The sequence below is a fragment of the Copadichromis virginalis genome, linkage group LG22, assembly GCF_057382275.1.
Source record: "Copadichromis virginalis isolate Kocher_CV1m ecotype Utaka linkage group LG22, C_Virginalis_male_GT1.1, whole genome shotgun sequence".
NCBI classification, from domain to species: domain Eukaryota; kingdom Metazoa; phylum Chordata; class Actinopteri; order Cichliformes; family Cichlidae; genus Copadichromis; species Copadichromis virginalis.
In genome coordinates this window covers 4,041,223-4,061,506 of record NC_140638.1, presented here as the reverse complement: position 1 = coordinate 4,061,506, position 20,284 = coordinate 4,041,223, and the positions used below count along the sequence as shown (strand labels likewise).

The 20,284-nt window shown below is 43.2% G+C and overlaps 2 protein-coding genes across 6 annotated transcripts in view; one reads left to right on the top strand and one right to left on the bottom strand.

Annotated features, from left to right (window-relative positions):
* The first annotated feature begins 1,001 nt into the window (after nucleotides 1–1,001).
* On the top strand, nucleotides 1,002–16,211 carry LOC146682462 (polyhomeotic-like protein 1). 4 transcript variants are annotated; one of them, XM_085446533.1, is made up of 15 exons: nucleotides 1,002–1,273; nucleotides 3,188–3,312; nucleotides 4,755–4,874; nucleotides 5,290–5,361; nucleotides 5,468–5,596; nucleotides 5,676–5,840; nucleotides 5,958–6,039; nucleotides 6,327–7,303; nucleotides 7,511–7,646; nucleotides 7,735–7,943; nucleotides 8,025–8,115; nucleotides 8,952–9,039; nucleotides 11,448–11,655; nucleotides 13,168–13,378; nucleotides 14,029–16,211. In XM_085446533.1, the coding sequence occupies exons 1-15, from the start codon at nucleotides 1,078–1,080 to the stop codon at nucleotides 14,178–14,180; spliced, it is 2,961 nt and encodes a 986-aa protein (XP_085302659.1). In that variant the 5' UTR covers nucleotides 1,002–1,077; the 3' UTR covers nucleotides 14,181–16,211. The 4 variants fall into 4 exon arrangements, with proteins under 4 accessions (XP_085302659.1, XP_085302656.1, XP_085302657.1 ...); XM_085446530.1 differs by having other exon boundaries at nucleotides 11,430–11,655; XM_085446531.1 differs by having other exon boundaries at nucleotides 3,185–3,312.
* Nucleotides 16,212–17,502: 1,291 nt separating this feature from the next.
* The window catches only part of styk1a (ATY kinase 1a), a 51,101-nt gene continuing 48,319 nt past the window's right edge, over nucleotides 17,503–20,284 (bottom strand). For both annotated transcript variants that reach the window (XM_085446536.1, XM_085446537.1), the window contains exons 7-10: nucleotides 19,411–19,619; nucleotides 19,175–19,215; nucleotides 18,540–18,636; nucleotides 17,503–17,942 (exon numbers count right to left, since the gene is read on the bottom strand). In XM_085446536.1, coding sequence (XP_085302662.1) covers nucleotides 17,747–17,942; nucleotides 18,540–18,636; nucleotides 19,175–19,215; nucleotides 19,411–19,619 — 543 coding nt within the window. In that variant the 3' untranslated portion in view covers nucleotides 17,503–17,746. The remainder of the gene's footprint in view (nucleotides 17,943–18,539; nucleotides 18,637–19,174; nucleotides 19,216–19,410; nucleotides 19,620–20,284) is intronic.

Here is a 20,284-nt window from a genome sequence, read left to right as displayed (position 1 = left end):
GGCAATTATTTCATGGTTCAGACTTTAAAAGGATATTACATTTTCCTCCCTCATAATCTAAACACTGACTTATTCTGAGTTATTCAATAAAAACTGAGCCAAAATGCAGAAGTGGTGTTTGAAAAAGTGAGTACATCCCACGATTCAATAACTCGGAGAGCCACTTTTATCAGCAATAACTTAAGGTCATGGTTTTCTGTGTGTCTTTATCAGTCATGGCTGAGGAGGAATTTCAGCAAAGCCTTCTTTACAACGCTGCTTCAGTTCATTGAGGTGTGTGGACATTTATTTATTCACAGCTCTCCTGAGGTCCTGACACAGCATTTCAGCTCAAGTTAGATTGCAGTCTGGCCATTGATTGGACCACATGATTCGTCTTTTTCAGTCATTCAGATTTGCTGCTGTGCTTGGGATCATTGGCCTGTTGCACGACACAGTGTCGCTCAGGCTGAAGCTGTTGGGCAGATGGTCTCACATTTGACTCTAGAATACGCTGGTATAGAATGACTGCAGGTACCCAGGTGAATCTTTTTTCAGTTTCTCCTTATATATATTTATATATCATACCTTATATCTCCTGTTCCATTGGTGGACATTCATATTAAACATGGCCAAAGTTAAAAATAATGAGATCCGTGTGTCCACAATTCCTTCACATTGCTCTAAACACTTGACTTCAGACAGGTATACCTTTTTTTTTATTAGTATGAAGTTATAAAGACAAGATATCCCTAAAATGGTCATCTCAGGAAAAGAAGCTCCACCCACCTGCCGTTCAAACCTTCTGTTGTTAAGTGTCAGCCAATCAGAAGGAAGGGAGGGGGAGGAAGCTGAACCACCTTGTGTCAGATGAATATAGGTGCAGGATGAACAAGTATCATGTCAAGTTGTGAAAAATGCAAAACTACTCTGGTGTCCAGTAAAACATGAAGTTTGAGATAATGCTAAGCATGTTGATCCCGAAGCCTTTGGGGGTAAAGTGAGCCCCTGTCCCCGTCCTGCTCCGTCATCGTGCAGCGCCGGAAAGGGCCGAGCAGAAAAAAGAAGGAGGCGTTTCCACACATCAGCTGCAAATTTATGCAGAACAGTAAAATCAGTGCTGCTGCTGCCGCTTCGAGCGTCCTGCACAGAGAAGAAGAAGAAGACGGGCGAAAAGAGCAGCAGCACCGGGCACAACGCAGACAAGAAGCCCGGCGGATCGTTGCATCGCTCGGTGTCGCTCTGCAGCGGGCAGCCGGTGCAGGAGGAGCCGGACGAACCCGGAGCGGTGACGGTAAGGTCGGAGCGAGAGCCGCGTTAACGAGCCAGACAGCAGCGGTGGAGGCGGGGGGGCTAGCGGGAGGCTAGGAGGAGTAGCCTCCGGTGGATCCAGTGTTAACTGGTCTGAAACATGGAGGATGGCTAGCTAACGTTAGCGCTGTGTGAGCTGCTCAGGTGGCTGTTTTTGAGCTGGTGGAGGCTGGAGACGGAGGCAGACTGTAGGTGCTGGGACAGGATGGTTGGAGGAGGAGGAGCAGTGATAAAGGAAACTGCAAAAAAAAAAAAAGATTGTGAACACCTGGTCTGAACAAGTCCTGTAAGGTGGTGAAGTAGATGCAGAAAGGCTGTGTGAGCGATGCTTTTGGAAATGTTTCTCATGCAGGAGCCTTTGTACTAAAGCACGTTTCCCCGTTTTATTCCTGTGAATCCCCGAAAATGGATGCTTTATAATGACTTCCTACCTAAACCAGATAACCTGATTAAAATGATAAACTGCTGCAAAGAGGAAATGAATGTGCATTTTTAAATTGCATGTTACAGTTAATTATATCTTTACAGCTGCCATCTTCATCCCCTCACACGTTCCAGACCTTTTCCTGCATGTCCAGACGTGCAAAACGGAACAAGAAAAAAATCTAATGCAGAGCTTTAATTTACACAAGCATAAAATACACCTTTGTTTATCAAATGGTCAAAAATAAGAAGAAAATGCACAGACTTCTGTCTTTTATCACTTCACTCTGAGGTTCATACGTTACAGCAAATATTTGCTTTTTCTTACACACAGATTAGTGTGTAACAGTAACCATGCATTGATGATAAAGGTGATGATGGCAATATTGTGTCAAAAATCCACGTCTTTAATATCAGAGATGACTGAATTTTGTGCATGGTTGCAGAATCCTTTCCACCTCCAGCTCTCGCATTTTGAGTTTAAAGCATTTGCAAAATGATTTGACAGATATCTTTTTTTTTTTTTTTTGCAAATTTTCCCCTCATTTTCTGCATATATGTAAAGAATATTATTATTATGATGATTTTGTTTTTTTACCACAATCCCTGTGACAGCCTGACTTACATTAATTTGGCAAATCTGTAAATGCAACCTGATTTCATTAATCATTTTAGTTGTGCAGTTTAGAGGTACTTTCATAGTCTTCCTGTCTGCAGGATGCATGTTGTGTGTGGTTAGTGTGAGGGGGTTAAAATTGAATCTGCAGCTTGTCCACAGCATGTAAAACAAGAATGTGGTGGATCGGTCTTATATTGGGCTTTGGTGAAGCTACTCAGTTCATCGACTGCCCCTTAGGTCAACTTTCTGTTGATTGGCTGCCCCTCATAAGCAGAAGGTTTGAACAGGAGGTCGGTGGAGCTTCTGTATACCTGAGATGTCCCCTTATTTGGACATCCTACAGATCCAAGCAGGAAAAAACTGCATATAATTTACCAAAGTTTCAAGTAATGAGGGCAGTAAATGTAATCTTTCATATGAACGTCCATACTAAATCCATCCGTTATAGTGTGCGTGCATGCGTGTGTGTGTGACAGAAAAAAGGAAAAGCTTGATGGAAGCCCTTTAAAGGTGTAAACTGGTCTGTGGAGCATTGTGTCCGTCTCCATGGTGGCGATAGGAAAAAACAGCTGTCAGCGAGACACTCAGTCGTTGTGATTTACTGCCATAAAAAATGAAAACATTTTAAAATGTTGAAAGTGTTAAAAATAACCAGCAGCAGAACTACATCAGTCATCCACGCTGTAAAAAGTGTTTCACAGCATCTCGACTCTGTGAGGTCTGCTGTTTGTCAGGAACCGTGACAGGTGTGGAGTTTTTTTCCTCCTCTATCCATCAGACTCTCGCAGAGAGAGAAACTGGTGTTTGTTTCATCCTGTGTTTGACTGACGGACGCCTCATCTGTCTCCTCAGCAGCCATGGAGACAGACGGAGAGCAGAACCAGCAGGGGGCCTCGACCAATGGAAGCGCTCCGTCTGGGACCAGCTCCCGCCCCTCTCCCATGAATTCCATGTCTCTGTATGAAAGGCAGGCGGTCCAGGTAGGTGTGAGTGTTTATACCTGTGTGGCTACAGGACCAGACCACATTGATTTTCACACGCTGACAATGAGTCCTCACTTCATGGAAAAAGCTTTTAAAGGCTCGGTTCACAGCTGCCTTTAGAATTCAGGTTAAGATCAGTTTAGTTTAACAGTTAAAAACTAACACACATGTTAGTTAGCTGGATTTCCAGTTTTGGGCCTCAGTAATAATCCAAGTGTGCCAGGATTGTTGTGCACAAAGGGGGGAAAAGGCATCGCGTAAAAAATATTTAAAATGCTTAAAAATGTAAGTTTTGTTCGACAGGAAATGCGTTTCTTTGTTTGTAAATGTGAAAAAAGGGAGACATCCCTGATTAGAAACCAGTGCTCATCCTCAAAAACTCCCCTCCCCAAGTAGGAAGTGGTCATAATCTTCATGGGGTGGCTTTTAATGACCCCTACCATCTTTAATATCTTGCTGTTCTCACACTTGAACCATACCTTGAGGGTGATAGCCCGGCAGCATGGTGCATTGTTCTGCTTTCGAGTTGTTATTGTTGGGCTAAAAGTAGGTTGCATGCCTGGGGATTAGATTGCACGTATACAGGTCTAGATTCAGGTCTAGACTTTAAAAACGTGACTCGTGGGAGCGTTTGGTTCTTTGCATAGTTTAAAACTCATTTCAGATGCGTCGTGAAACACGTAAAATAGATCCCTGTGGCAAAACCTTCACTGTGATGTAGGCGGAGCATTTATAATCCTGCCAGTGAACAAAATTGTAATAAAAATTAATAGAAAATGATGATATCACTTTGCATTTTCGTGTCCAAATTTTGTTTTTGGCTGCAGCGTAAACATGGACTGTTTGCGTGTAAGCAGGGGCAGAAAGTGTGTGTGGCTCATTTGTCTTCATAATTTCTGATTTATGTGTTAGCCGATGGACAGAAACTGATGAAGACTGACTGAATCGGGGGGGGGGGGGGTAAAGAAAAGAGACCGAGTCGTGCTGGGTGTGATGGAGGCTGGGTGTTATTTTCTCAGGCTTTTGTCACCCTGCACGGCCATCTGTCTCTGTCACCCGGCACACACTAATCCAGCCCGCCGCGCTCGCTTTCATCCCCCGACTTATTACTGTACGAGCCTCCCCTCATACATCAGGCAGCTGGCAGGTTTCTGCAGCTTCGCTCTCTCTCTGCTCCTTCTGCACTCGTTTCTCTCAGTCTGCTCTATCCCCTCAATTTTCTCTGCACTTCCTTTTCCATCCTAAATTTCTCCCATCCCTCACTCTTTCATGTCTTCTTCTGACTCTTTGCCGTCATGTTTTCCATCCCCATCTTTTCACAGCACTTTACTTCCTTCATGCTCCGTTCCTCCCTCCCCCTTTTTTTTTTTTTCTTCTCCTTCTCCAAAATGCTGTCCCTCCTTCAGTTTTCATTTTTGGCCGTCTGCTCCTCCCTCCAGGCCCTGCAGGCGTTACAGAGGCAGCCCAATGCCGCTCAGTACTTCCAGCAGCTGATGCTGCAGCAGCAGATCAACAACGCAGCACAGCTGCAGAACCTGGCAGCTGTGCAACAGGTAAAGGTGTGTGCAAATTTCACTTTCTTTCTTTCAAGTAAAGGAAGTTATAAACATCCTGCACGTGTTGTTTGCAAAGCACAAAGAAAAACTATTGTAAGAAATAAAACGATACATGATGACGCTGTAAGAGCGTTGCATAAGACAGATTGCCACCTACTTGCATGCAATAATTAACTCCCATGAAAACCAGAAGAAAAAGGTGGGGAGGCCACGTCTACAGTCGATGCTGGACAGCTGTGGGTTGTAAAACATGGAGGCTTTGTGGCCAGAAACAAAGCTGAGCATATTTTGCATCAACCACACAACAGCCTCTGTAAACATCTCAGTTTTCATTTTGTTTGGAGTTTATTGAAACCTTAAGCTGCTTTTTTTCTCTGTCTCTTCCCTTTCTTCGTTTTACTTTCTTTGTTTTTTTAAGGCCACTCTGGCTGCCAGTCGTCAGTCAAGCCCCTCCAGCAGTAGCTCTTCTCAGACTACCAGCACAACCGCAGTACGTAATCATACAAAAACGATAGCTCTTTATGCCACAAAATCAGTACCGCTTTTTTTCCTTCGAGCCACAAAGGATCTTAAAGATGCACGTTCCTGTTCTTCAGGTCAATGTAACATCTGGATCAGGGTCTACAACCAGCAGCCGTCCAATGGGTGCCTCAGCAACATCCACAATCAGCCAATCAGTGCTGCTTAGTGGGACAGCCGGAGGGCAGGGCCAGATGTACCTGAGAGTGAGTTTGATCAGATGGTTTATGTGCGGCAGCTCAGTTTTGTGCATTTTAATGGCTTTAATGTCTTTTTGTCCTGCAGGTGAACCGCTCCCTTAGGACGCCTATCCCCTCCCAGCTCATTTTCATGCCCGGCAGCACTGCAACTACTGCTGTGGCAACTGTTGCCCAGCAGCCACAGGCTCAGCAACAGCAGCAGGAAGTGCCTCCGACTTCCTCATCCAGCAGCCAATCTGATAACGACCAGGTGTGTGGCTAACATAAAAATGTTCTCATGGCTTGAAGACACATTCTTTCGTTCTTCAGCAACAAAGTGACAGATGGGTGTTTTCACCCAAACATTTGCTCTGTGCTCCATCTCCAGGTACAGAATCTAGCCATGCGAGGTCTGTCGGGTCCTAAAGGTGTGGGTGTTAAGACTGAAGCCCCAGAGAGAAGTGACTCGGGTAGGAAAGAAAGAAGAGGAATTAAACATATAAATGAGCTTTGTAATGCTCTGAAGGTTGTGTATGATGATGGAGCCTGTGGTGGATTTGGCAGAAATTTCAGAAGCGTACACTTAATTTGGACTTTCTCATTTTAGTTATAATAATATTGAAGCAAATTCATGACAGTGTTTCAGGTTTAAATGCTTTTATATGTAACGTAACGTTAATTTGGGGGTGAACTGCCGTTTTAAATGTGATGAATCACTAAATAGACACTAATATATTTTCATTCTTATTTTTCCCAGCTGCCTACTCGCTGGTCCAGCCCTCTCACCAGTCTACCCCTCAGTCCCCCACCAAACCAAGCCAGCCTCAGCCCCAGCCATCCCACATCAAAATCCCTACCTACCCCCAGCCTACTAATCTCAAAGCTCACCCCGTCTCTTCTTCCGGTGCCTCGTCGTCCTCGTCGTCTTCCATCCCTCTCTCCCAGCTCTTACTCCACGGTACTCGAACCCTCACCACAGGAACCACAGCTCCCACAGCAGCACATACTCTGGTCTTGACATCCAACGCCACATCTCAGCCCCACGGGTACCCGGTGGGCACGGCAACCATCAAACCAGCGGTCAACGCTCAGACTCTGGTGGTGCAGCCTCTACAGAAAACCTCACTCGGTGCTGAGAAATCAGGCCACGGAAACGGACCCATCCCCATCCAACCTAAAACTTTACAGGGGCTCCGCCTGCCCCTCCAGCTTCCTTCAAGGAACCCCCCTCCCATCCTGCCTGCTCCGCCGCCTGCCAGCAGCTCCAGCCAGCCTCCCCACACGCCTCACATCCCAGTGCAGATAGTGGGAGCCAGGCAGAGCACACTTGGAAATGCCCAGGCTCTCGCTCTGGCCCGTGGCAGCTGCAGCCAGGATGGTGCCGCCGTCCTCAGCAGCTCCTCTAGTCTGCTCACCATGGTGGCGTCCATCGCTTCCAGGGAGGGTGGAGTCGTCGGCCGAGGGGTGGGGCTGAAGACGCTTCAGTCACCCCAGGAGGCTCCCCCCTTGGCTCAGGTGTCTCAGGTGCATCCACAAGCCAATCAGAGCTCTGGACAGAGTCAGAACAGACAGCTGGCTTCAAGCCCTGCCTCTTGCTGGCCCTCCACCATTTCATCTCCTCCCCCCTCGCTGTCTCGCTCCTCCCTCTCTCTCCACCTGGTGACCGAAGAGCAGAGAGCAGCATCAGCTGGTGTAACCACCAATGGAGACTCATCAGGAGGTCAGACGCCACAGGTCAGCTGAAGCAGGATTTAAGTGATTCTCATGAATCAGACTTGATGTTTTTCTAACCCACACACATTTCTACATGTCACAGATGGTGATTTTGGGTTCTAGCACTAAAACAAACACGCTACTCAGCCATAACTGCTCCTTGTGTAAATATTACATCCTACAATCACTCTCAGTGTCTGTCTGTATCTGTTGGCACTTTTTGTTTAGAGTAAACAGACGACTGGCTCTCTGAAAAGAAAATCAGACTCGAATTCAGCCAATGACGAACATGGCCCCTCCCCTCCACGGCTCCAGCCAGTCAGAGATCATGCCTCGGCCATCCCAGCCAATCCCGTCGATGCAGGTAATAACATAGAAATACATCCCTGTAAAATACTGTCAACACACACACTCGGTGAAAAACAGTATTTATCTTCCTCTCACCTCTCCAGGCTCTGCTGCTCCTCCTCCTCCTCCACCTCCTCCTCCTGCATCCTCTCCTTCTCCTCCTGCATCCTCTCCTTCTCCAGTGCTGCTGGTGTCCCGTGGGACTTGTGGTCAGGGTGAGAGAGCTCCTCCACCTCAAGCTGTGGTTAAACCGCAGGTTCTTACACACCTCATAGAGGGCTTTGTGATCCAGGAGGGGGCGGAGCCTTTCCCTGTGAGTACATGGGATTTGTAGTTTGTTTTTTGTTTTGTTTTTGTCGGTCGCTGACTCTTAAACTGAATTTGTGTTTGACAGGTCTGCGGTCCAGTCAAGGACTCGGCTGGTGAAGATTTGACTAACGACAGTCCAGACACTAACCCGTCGGAGACTGTTACCACAGCAACAGGTAACAGCCAGACTGCTTAAAGCAGTGCTGCTTTAAAGACACGTTTAAGGGCTGAAATCAGAATCATAAATATCTACTGTAAGGTTTCTGGGATAAAGTTGCCTCTGCATGAGAAACGGCTCTTAAAATCTTGAAAATCAAAATGTGATTTCTGCATTGCTGAAGTCTCTGTGCATTAGCCATAGTACATGTTTTATTGTTGTTGTTCTTTGGCTGTTAGCGTTTTATTATCCTCTAGATTTTTAGTTATTTACTTGGTGTGCCCAGTTTTCTAGCTAGATTCTCATTTTCGTCTTTTAAGTCACACAGTCATGATTTGCTGCAGTTTTTTCTTTATACTGTACACGGTGACTGCCATACTGGACAGTAGATTACAGTAATGTATATTAAAGGCAGACCTTGGTACAGCTGATATCTTCAAAACTGAAACGCATAAAAAAATTTTGAGCATTATGAATGTAGAGAATTGGAGGGAAAATATGAACAATATGAATTGTTTTTTTGTTTTGATTTTTTGGTGATCTGTCCCTTTAACATTATAACATGGACATGGCTTATGGGATTTAATGTTGTGTAACAAGATGACCCTTGTTTGCCCCGTTTGTTTGACCTGGGCTGCAGGAAAGCATAAAGACTTTAATTATAACTTTCAAGCTGGGAATTTCCCACCTCTGAGTCTAAACCGCAGGCAGCGCGATATCACAAGAAAATATCGTCGCAGTCTGATTTTCTGTGTGTGGACCGGGACTCATAACCCGTTGGAGTATATAATACCACGTTTGCGTTTGTGTATTATTCACCATCTGCTTTGTTCTGTCTCTAAACTCTCTCCTCAGTGCTGAAGTGTGAATACTGTAAAAACTTTGCTCCTGCCAGCCAGTTCCGAGGCACCAAAAGGTTCTGCTCCATGTCTTGTGCCAAGAGGTACTTCAAAATGCATGAAACATATACAGAATAAATCACTGTACTGCAAACAGCTGCAGCCACTTCAGCTTATTTCACAGTGCGAGTGATGAACGTCTGTTTCTAGTTACAGTGCAGTTTGTCATAGATGCTGTGCAGTAAGATTTGGATATCTTGAAGTCAAACAAAACTGCATAAAGCTCAAAACCTCAATCCTCTTTGAGGCTTTTAGTTCTTAGTTATATACAGTGTTTCCCACATAACTGCACTGTAATTGTGCCATGCAGTGCATGTGTGTGCCTTCTTAAATAAATGGAAAATAAATCCTTTATATAATAACGTCTCCTTTCCCATCTACAAACTGTAGCATCTAGAACTGCAGCTGAAGGCTGACTGCTTTAGTAGAATCGACTGCGCGCATATATAGATGTATATATTAGGGGTGCAACGATACACAAAATTCACGGTTCGGTTCGATACTTTTGTGTCACGGTTTGATATTTTTTCGATACAAAAAAATGTTCATGCCTTTTTAATTTGTCATTTATTAAAATTATAAATATATATTTTAACTCAAAAGTACAGTTTTTAAATTTAATGTTGCTGAAACAACAAAGGGATAAAATAATAAATCTATCTGATGGAGGAATCACTCATCTTTGGAAAAGAGAGTTTATTACAGAGAAATGGCTCTTTCAAAATAAAAGCTATACTATACGCTTCTTCTGGGCTATATTCTCAGCAGCATATTAAACATATAAGGAGAATCCTGTGCTAACGGCTGTCTAAATGACTCGGGTAAAGTTTGTAGCATGCGTGCTTGTTGTTTTTGTCTGCTTCCACTTGTCTTTGCACTAGGATGATGTCGGAGTAAATGTGCAGTCATATTTGTTGTGTTCCCACTAGTGCTGTCAGCGTTAGTCTGATATGACGTTAACGCCACAACACGGCAAATCTCCGTTAACGAGCTACCGCGGATTGCCCCGTGCGTGGGGCTAGACGGCCAACACGTTAACGAGCTAACTGCGCTAACACACTAGTTCCCACCCATGTAATTGAGCATTGCATGGCACATCCGACATACTGTTTTACTTTAGTCCATGACGCGCTTACCTTCAGGGTCATACTCACATGAAAACCAAAATAGTTCCAAACGCCAGATCTGAATCAGGGTGGGGGAGGTTCAGTCGTTGAGGCAGTTGGCATTTTGCAACAAGCTTAGCTTCTGTCTTGCTAGCTTGCGCTGCGCTCAGTGGATCTGCGCTCCACAGTGCAGCCTAGGCGGAGTAGTTGAACGCACTGAGTGCTCCACACAGACGGCATCGTCAGAAGAAAAGTTGATAAAAATTTTTTAAATTGTATTGTTCGATACATATGCGTACCGAACCGAAAGCACTGTATCGAACGGTTCAATATCGATAGGAGTATCGTTGCACCCCTAATGTATACATATATATAAATATATAACAAACAGAAGGGTTACCCATCTGAAACAGGATGGGCTATGCCAGCTGTTTAGCATCAAGTGAGCTTTCAAAGTAAGAGTGAGGAGGCTGTACTCTTGTCAGTTTTCTGTTCTGTTGGATGAAAGATGGTGTCAGCCATGGCCTATCCCAGCTGTCATGAGACAAAAGGCTGCGTACACCGTGGACTGGTCACCAGGCTGTTGTAGGGCTAACAGAGGGACACCTAGGGGTCATTTTACAGTCACAACAACAACAACAACATAGCGTATGTGTCTTTGGACTGTGGGAGGAAGCCAAAGTACTCAGAGGGAACCCATGCAAGCTTGGGGAGAACATGCCAGCCAATGGCTAAAAGCCATTTTTAAAAAAAAAAAAAAGGACACAAAATGACTTTAAATCCCAGAGCTGCCAAAGACTAGTGTGTGTGTGTGTGTGTGTGGGGAAACACTGATATATAATGAATCGATATCAAAAGCCAGTGTTACTAAAGATGTGACCCACTAAATGTTGTCTAAAACGGGACTTTAGTGTGAATTCTCAGGTGGCTCCAGCTGTAAATCTCACAGCTTGTGTTTTTCTGTTCTCATGTTTTTTTTTCTGTGTCTACATATTGTGATAGCCTCACTTCATCCACTTTCACATGCAGCATGTAACCTCGCAGTACAGTGGAGGACGCTTTGTTTCTCCTCTGAATGTGCTCCGTATTAAAATGTACACTGTATTTATTATGTGACATGTTTCAGTAGAAAACAATGCGCTGTCTGCATTGTTTGTTACAGTATGTTGTCAGCTTATGATTTGACATTTTCTGCTTCTGCTTTGTATTTGTCCCTTTGCCCACTACACGTGTATAGCTTATATACCGCGTACGGTGCAAAGAGACAAAAACTGTGTTGCTCGTCTTGGCTTCAGTACCGTATATGTCACTCTTTGTCTACGATACAGTATGTATTGGTTCCCCAGGTACAACGTCAGCTTCAGGCAGCACTTCGGCGTGCGGCAGGGTCACGGCCAGCGTCAAGCTCAAGATCACTCTTCGGATCGGGATCAGAGCCGCGGACACCTCTCCAACTCGGACGACGAGGGAGGAATCGCCAGGAGGAGGGTTCCCCGCAGGACCAGCTCAGAAATAGCCAGTGCCAAGATAGCAGGGAGGCCCGTACCTGCCAAGGTGAGGCAGGATTATACAGTCCCTACAAGGAAAATTATTGGTGCAGGTCAAAAATTAGAAGTCCGATCCCAGCTGATAACTGATCTGTGTAGTTGTACTGGAGCCTTTCCTGCTTTGATCACATTTAAATAGCCTTTGCTCACATGCAGGTAAGCGGTCTGTGTGGAGAGCAAAAGAGGCATTGCATTTGTTTAGAAACGAGTGCATCAGAGGGACGGCTCAGGTTGAGCAGTTTGGAGATGCAGTTGGAGAGCCAAGGCTGATGTGGTTTGGACGTGTGCAGAGGAGGGTTAGTGGATATTTTGGGCAGAGGGTGTTGAATATAGAGCTGCCAGGCAGGAGGAAAAGCAGGAGACCACAGAGAAGATTCATGGATGTAGCGAAGGAGGACATGCAGAGCGTTGGTGTGACAGAAGCTGGTAAGAAAGAGGCTGATGATCTGAGAGCAGCCGAAAGAAGACGAACCAGCAGACGAGATGGTGGGCTCAGATTTGTCTGATGGATTTCAAACTTTAGCAAAAGGGTTTTTAAACTTTAGTGGCCTCTTAATAAAGCCTGTAAGTGTTGATATGTGCAAAATATTTGGCTCCAAATATTTTTAATGTTTGTATGTTTAACTCTGCAAAACACACATAATATTTTTTTTACACCTTTTTCAGTCAATTTATTACTTTTCTATCATCCTATTGGCAGAAATGCAACTTTAAGTAGTTTTAAACATATTTGGATGCTAGAACTTTACACCCAGTCATCAATAACTGCGATCATGTTCAAAATGATCTGCTTCTACCGCAGCTTTCAGCTTCCTGGGAAGTGTTTTTTGTAAAATAACTTCACTTGTAACCACATTAAACCACATACAGATCTGGCTTTGTGCTCAGGGACATCAACACGGATGGAGGAGCACACAAATATAATTGTGCGAGGAGGGCGATCTCTTTCTAATAATGATGTCAGTGTACATACAAATAATCCATTAGTCAAAGCTCAGGCTTCAGACTGCTGAAGCTCTGTTTCAGAGGAGACATCCCCAGTGTGGTCATTTCACACCACTCTGGCTGCGAGCTTAGAAACCACGGCCAGAAGCCCAGATTAACACAAATACACTGAATTATGCCGAGTAAAGAATAGAAATGCAGAGTAAATAAGCATAAAAGAGCCCCTTTAAATTTCTCCTCCATTGTTACAAACTGGCCCCAAACCAAATGTATGAGACTCCTGAACACAAACTTCATGTAACAGCAAAAATAGACCTGAATCCATCTGAATGTGCATTTTTCACTTGTATGCATGATGAGCCTTTTGAAGTCATTACTTGCTTCTCTGTGACGGTGCTCGGGTATCTCGAGGTTTGTGCTCCTTTTTTATAAACTGTAACAATCCCCGTCTGTGCAGCTCTAATCTTTAAATATGCAGACGGGGTTTTGTCCTTGTAGCCTATGTTCATGTTTTTGCAAGCAGACCGGGGCACTAGTGAACGCTGCTGCTTTTTTTTTCTTCCTCCGCTTGTAGTGCCGGTCCGAGTCGAGCCATTCAGATGAGGAGTCCAGCGTAGAGGAGGATGAAGATGACCCCATGTCTCTCTCGCCGGCCTCCTCAGCGTCCTGCCACCAGCCGCCTCCTCCGCTCCCAGCAGAGAGCTCACCACCGCCCACCTGCCTGCCTGCTAGCCCCTCCCAGTGGAGCGTGGAGGAAGTGTCACAGTTTATTTCCTCACTGCAAGGTTAGAAGATCTGATTTTTGATCTTATAATGCAGCACTGATTCACATAAAGATAAAAGGCTCGACTTCACGGTCAAGGTCAGAGGTCGAGTTATCTTCTGAATGAGTTAACTCGAGGGCAAGGGGATGCAGGATGTTGGAATTGGCACCATAGAGGTGTGTGCTAGGAGGCAGAGGGGTAGCATGGTGGCCACCAGTATTTTTAAAGCCCTTCCAGCGTCTCTCCCTCTGTGGAATCTGTGAACTCCTGAACTGATAGATGATGGAAGTGGGGGTAAAGAGGAAAATGAATGGCAGTGCTCCTGAATTAGCTGGTTTCTGGCTACTGCTGATGTTTATCTTGTGTTGCTCTGCTTTTATATTCAAGTGCAGTAATTGATGTTTTGATCAGTTCTTCTTTTAATTTGCAGTTTCATGCTTATCAACATTGTTAATACTGTACAGTTAAAATAACAGACCAGTTTCATATTAATGTGACACATTAATCTGGAGTTCAGCTGTTTCCACCTCGAACTTGATGCTTTTATTTGTTATGTAAATGTTTGCATTTGGAGCTAATGCATGAACGACTGTGTGCATTAATGTTAATGTACCATAATTTTCAACCTTTGCATTTTTGTCCACCTGTGCTTTTATCCGTCGTCCTCTCAGGGTGCGAGGATCTCGCCTCCCAGTTCCTGTCGCAGGAAATTGATGGACAGGCGCTGCTGCTGCTGAAGGAGGAGCATCTCATGTCCACCATGAACATCAAGCTTGGCCCTGCCCTCAAGATCTGCGCTCACATCAACAGCCTAAGAGACTGACCGGTGTTTTTACCACAAATCCGCAAAGTTTAAAAGTGAAGCCCCCCCCGGGCATCCACCACCAGCCCGCGGGTCAGATATGGAGCTCGAGAGTCCTGCAGGTGAATGTTTGAAGTACAGTTCATTTCCCAAACACGGCAAAGACTCTGGGACTGCAGAAGTGGAATCTCATCCTGTTTCACATCAGATTCTCGCACAAGTTGTAAAAATCCTTCAAATGTGCGATTTTATTTCGATGAAGGTACACGTTCCACCAAATTCTGCTCAAAATCAATGTAAATGAAGGTTTTGAATGTATTTTAATTGCAAACGAGACTCGTTGAACCTGAAGTACTTGCTCGTTATTTTTTCTGACCGTAGACCGAGGCTGTGATTTATTTTCGTTTCGTTAAACTTCCTTTAAAAGACTGAAGGTACACACAGAAGAAAACAGCTGTGCTTTGTTTTGCACAGGAATTTGGAAGGAAGACCTTTGGAAGCACTTCTATAGCACTTCCTTTGTAAAGTGAAGTCACAAATCTTTTTCTTATGTAGTTCAGCATTCCTTCAAAGACATGAATTTCATTGCGTACTTCCAGCATTCTAATTATTTGAGAAGAGTATACAATGGCACTTTTATTTTGAAGGCAGCCTATTCTTTGCGCTACAGGGTACTGTGAGAGTACAGGGTACTGGGTGCAGAAACACCAGAGTCCAAATGAAACCCTAATCCCTCAAGGTTCAAAGAGCATTTCATACTTCAAGTAAAAATACGGACGTTGCATAACTTTTTCTCACATCTTTACCGTATTGTTTTATATCCAGAGAACATCAGCTCTACTGCTGAATGCTTTTCACTGTTTTTAAGCTTTTTACCAGAGAAGTTCACGTCAACTCTGTGATTATTCACCTGTCAGCAGTTTGTGAGATTACTCAAATGGTACCACCAGCTGCTCCTGGTCTGCATGAGTGCACTTACAAGGCAAGTTCACCGGTTTGGTTTTGTGGAGAGATGCTGTCAGAGAGGAGTTCTGACAATAAGATGTTCATTTTAAAGTGTCTTTAAGTTGCATTCGTGAACAAGAGAAGTTGCTGGCCACACGTGGACCTACGATGGATGTGGGAGAAATAAGACATCACGCCTGAATGAATGAATGACTGTGTGAATGAGTGAACCTTGAAGCTATACTGTAATAAGTGTAAAGTTTGCCTTTCTATTTAAATGCACATTTGTTTGCTGGACTGCCTTGTTTGAAGCTTTTTACTGTAGGACTTTTCTCATGTTCTCTCTCTGTGAACCTCGTGGCCTTTCTCACTAGTCTCTACAACGATAGGTTTAGATGAGGATTGTCGGTTTTTACTGCTTTCATATCATTCCTTGTTTTATATCTGCGCTTACTTTTTTACAACTCTCGATTAAGCAATGAAATGTGTTGCTTTTCCCAAAAAGCGTGACTGAATAGTAGCTACTTTGATCAAGGATCAACTTGCTGTCTTCCTCATAGCTTTGTCACATAGCGTGTAACTACCAAGAGTATTTACCTTTCTAGCTAGCTAGCTATCTTTGGCTTTATTGTTAGTGACTGTGGCTATTCCAGTACTTTGTTTTTGTTTTTCTTTCTTTTTTTTTTTTTTAAAGGGTAATAATCTTGATGATGTTTGCTTATATTTCACTTTCCCCAGGATTTTGGAGTCTTTAAATCTTCATTCTAAACGCCAAAAAAAAAAACTGAATTTCGCCTCATTTCAAGTGAGGTGAGCCACAAATGCAGCTGTGATTACCTGTACAACATTTGTCCAAAATCAGACCATTGCAGCGTTGTTCGTTTAGTCTTCAACATCCCAAAAAGTAGCACTTTTCTCACAGAAGAACAGTGAATTCAGCAAAAAAACGTTCTTTTATATATAAATCTGTATACATACAAATAAGGAAGCCACTTGGAATCAAATGTCTTTGCTTGCAATAATTTCCAAAATCTGCAAAATCTAGAGGGGCTGGTTTTCACAAGAAGAGGTAATTAATACTATCATGCAAATAAATAATCAAACTGTTTTAAAGCTGTGATGCTTGTTTTTGTTGTTTGTTAGCCTGAGTAATGGTTTCGGTTTGCACTGTTGCTTTCCAAGTGTAACAAGTGCAGATCATCAGTGGGCAGTTTGCATCATTGAAACTTTAATGTTTTTGTTTTTAACTCCTCTCCCCCGGCTTGAGTTCAGGCTGAGGTGTTGTGCTGTTTTAAAGAAAGTCCCTTCAGGTTTGTTGTCCCAGATGTGATTAAACCAGTGGTCCCCAACCCCCGGTCCTCGGACCGGTACCGGTCCGTGAGTCGTTTGGTACCGGGCCGCGAGAGTTGAGGCTCAGGTGTGAAATGTCTGGTTTTCAGGGTTTTTATTGGTTTTCAGCGTTATTTTGTTATCGTTTTTATCGTTTACTCGGTTTTCCTGGGTCTTTTCACGTGTGTTATGAATAAATTATTTTTTTTTCGGTACCGGTACTAGTTTTATTTTGTTGTATTTATCCGTGACACCTTAAAGGCCGGTCCATGAAAATATTGTCGGGCATAAACCGGTCCGTGGCGCAAAAAAGGTTGGAGACCACTGTGATAAACTATAGACTGTAAATGAAAAATGAATGTAGTCATGATGTCATACGATCACAGTAGCTACATCCATTTTAGAGGCTCCGTGGTTAGTTTTGGCTTCAGCCGTGTTGCTGTTTCGGAGTCGGTAGAGACCATGTTTGGACCATACAGTAGTTTGGCTTTAACAAGTTGTGTTGATAAACCTTACAGCTCATGATCCTAACCTAACAGGCTTATGTGCAAAAACACATATTTTTAGGTTCTGATATTTTATTTTATTATATAGAACACCTGAAATACAACTGGTTTGAATCTATAAGGTGCTTCTTCCCGATAGCAGTTGAAAATACGTTATAATTCAGATAATTCAATTAAAATAAATAAATAAAGATTGTGGGCACATCCACAGTACAAAAACAGTTGTGAGGTCCACGGCACCGACTCCAGTTAGCAGAGGTGAGACTGGCCACAGCTGCCTGTGTTAGCACACCTCTCAATCAGGAGCACATGCACCCAGCTCCAGTTTCCAGGTGGATGACTTAAATAAAGAAACAATAACTTTATGTACACCTCTTTCTTTCTTTCTTTCTTTCTTTCTTTCTTCTCTTTCTTGTGCTGGTCACACATGCCTCCTATATCAGTGGCAGTTTTGTGCTAGTCTTTTTGCATCCTTTAAACCCCTGACCTGTAGTGATGCCATCTAGAGATCAAGTAGGAGCTGGCCTCATCGATAAAATTAAAGCATGCATTACATTTAAAAAAAAAAAAAAGATTTTTATATCTCTTGACAATAATTTTGACAGAGTAAATGTATTTTTTACACTGAATATATTATTCTTTAAAATATAAAGTGTTTGTGCCATGCACGTTTTCCTACAATACTACCAAATACAAAAACGTTATAAACAACAATTATAATGTGCACGTTTCTGCGAGAGTTCTTGCACCAGTCCTCGGTCCTTCATGAAAATCGGCGTGCCACCACCTCTGATAACAACCAGCCAATCAGAGCAAAGCATAGTTGTACGCCTCTGCAAACCCCGCCTCACTCAAGTATTTCTCGAATATGAATGGCTCAGTCACTCTGAGAGCTGTCCGCCCATTGGCTGAGCTCTCCCCGGCTTTCAGCATTCTAATCAGCTCCGACGTGGAGAGCCGGCTCTTGGCCTTGAAGTGGCAGCATGACCTGATAATGGAGTACCTACACCAGCGTGAAAACAGAAAACAACTGTGAAACCGTATGCATATGAATACTGGTATGAAAAACTAATAGCTAACAATAATATTTCCACTGAGACGTCGGAAAATAGGTAACAAGAATGGAAAGAAGTGTGACCAAAAGCTAGTAAAACTGGAAGAAGCAGGTAAAAGTATCGTGTCTGTTAAAAGGCTACAATGATGCAAAATATGCAAATATTGTAGTAAATGTGTGAATGATACATGGCTAAAACATTCAGGTTCTGCTTCTGATTATTAGTATACAGCCAAAGTTTACCAAGCAGACCCAAACGCTGACTGTTCAGACGTGTGAGACTGTAAAAGAAGATGCACTGAAAGTAGTTTTAATAAAAAATAAATTAATTTGCTGGTTGATGGTGTAAGAGTAGGTGGAGGCAGCCCAGTGTAGGCACACCTGAACGAAAAGACTGGATTCTTTTGGATTATTTTTTTCAACCCACATGGGGGGAAACAAAGCTCAGAAACGTCTCCTAAACAGTCACGGGCTAAAGGTTGGACATCTTTGTATAAGCTGATGATTAGTGAGTGATGCAAACTGCTGGTCTGCTGTTGCTCTTACAGTGAGTTGGAGCAGGTGTCCGGTCGTTTGAGGTGACTCCCTCTTTGGAGATGCTGCAGAAGTTCAGACGACGGGACCTGAGCAAATGGTGGGTCACCTGAAAGGTTGGAGTATACAATCTTGTCACAGAGCACACTCACTGACCATGTCAGCCAGTGTTGTGCCAAAAAAAGTGATTTCCATTGTTTGGGTTTTTTAATGTGTGTATTGATCAAGAGACTTTAGTGAACAGGAATTATAAATAAATTGAGTTTAATACATTTATCTATTCTTAAAATAACTGTTTTTGCAAAAAGGACTGTTTTCCAGTCCTTTTTGGCCCCTACAGGAATGTTGTCTGTGTTTTAAGGTGACTTGATATCATTCATGGGGGATACACTGACATATGTTTCATACATTATAGGCCAGAAAGTCATTTATAGAAGTCTAAATATGGGAAATCACTTTTTAGCATAACACCAGTATTGAATTATGAGAAACACACTTGTATATCAGATTTAGAAAATTTCTCTCCACCCAAAACTCCAGTAAAAGGAGAGAGACTATAAAATCCTTACATGTCACAGAACTAATGGGGAATTTCATCACCCTTTAATTTTCTTTTTTCTTTAAAAAAAAGAAAGAAGGATACTTACCTAATGTGACCATTTCATAGATGAGGATGCCAAAGGACCATCTGTTAGAAAAGTTCAAGAATGGCATGTCAGTTTTCTTGCTCTTCCTTTTACCTTACTGAGTGTAAACACAGCGAAATGTGCTGTTAGTGCAATAGTTTGGACTTCTAGCATCCAGGGATGGACTGGGACATGAATCAGTCTTTGACAACTCTGTCCATTGACGGGGATCTTTTATTCTCACAGAGGACACTCACACGTCGCTGCTCTTAGTGATGGGTCTCATGGCCAGCACTTCAGGCGCCTGCCACTTCTTAGTCACTGTATCTTCTCCCGTTGAACTGCCCTGGGTTCTCCTGCGGTGGGCCGGGCCGAACCCCCACAGCTTAGCTGTCATGTCTCCACCAACCAGAATGCTGCGGGCTCCCACGTTGCCATGGATACAGTTCTGACTGTGCAGGTAGTCCTAGAAGATGTTCAGACAATTTCAGAGTTAGTGAGCACGAGGGCCTTTAGGAGATGTCCATTACTACAAATACATAAATAAAAGAAATAAAACCATAAGCCAGACTTCACAACATTAACATCCAGCGCTTAGGGGCTGAATGTTTGCTTGGTTAACTTCTGATTTCTCAGTGAAGTCCAGTGTCCCGGCTCAAATTTGGGTGTAAAAATGTGATTTCTATGTAATGTTTTTAGTTTGAACAGGTTTTTGGCACATTTCTAAAATATGTGTTTTCTTGTTCTTATGAATGCATCTCAGATATATTTGTTTTGCACTGTGTGTAATAATTAGTGTGAATGCTTGAAAAGCATTCACAGTATTGTTATTCGAATCTTTATTAGTGTGAATGCTTGAAAAGCATTCACAGTATTGTTCTTCTAATCTTTATTAGTGTGAATGCTTGAAAAGCATTCACAGTATTGTTCTTCTAATCTTTATTATTATATTTTATTATTATTATCTATTCCGTACGTTTTTTGAAAGCCAACTCCTTCAAAACTGTTCAACTTAGAAAAACCATTCAAACACCGTTAGATTCCTATTCTTTTGGACAACATTGCTTCTATTTTTCTCATTTTTAACATTTATATTTTTAATTTTATTCAACTTTTTTCAACAAAAATTTA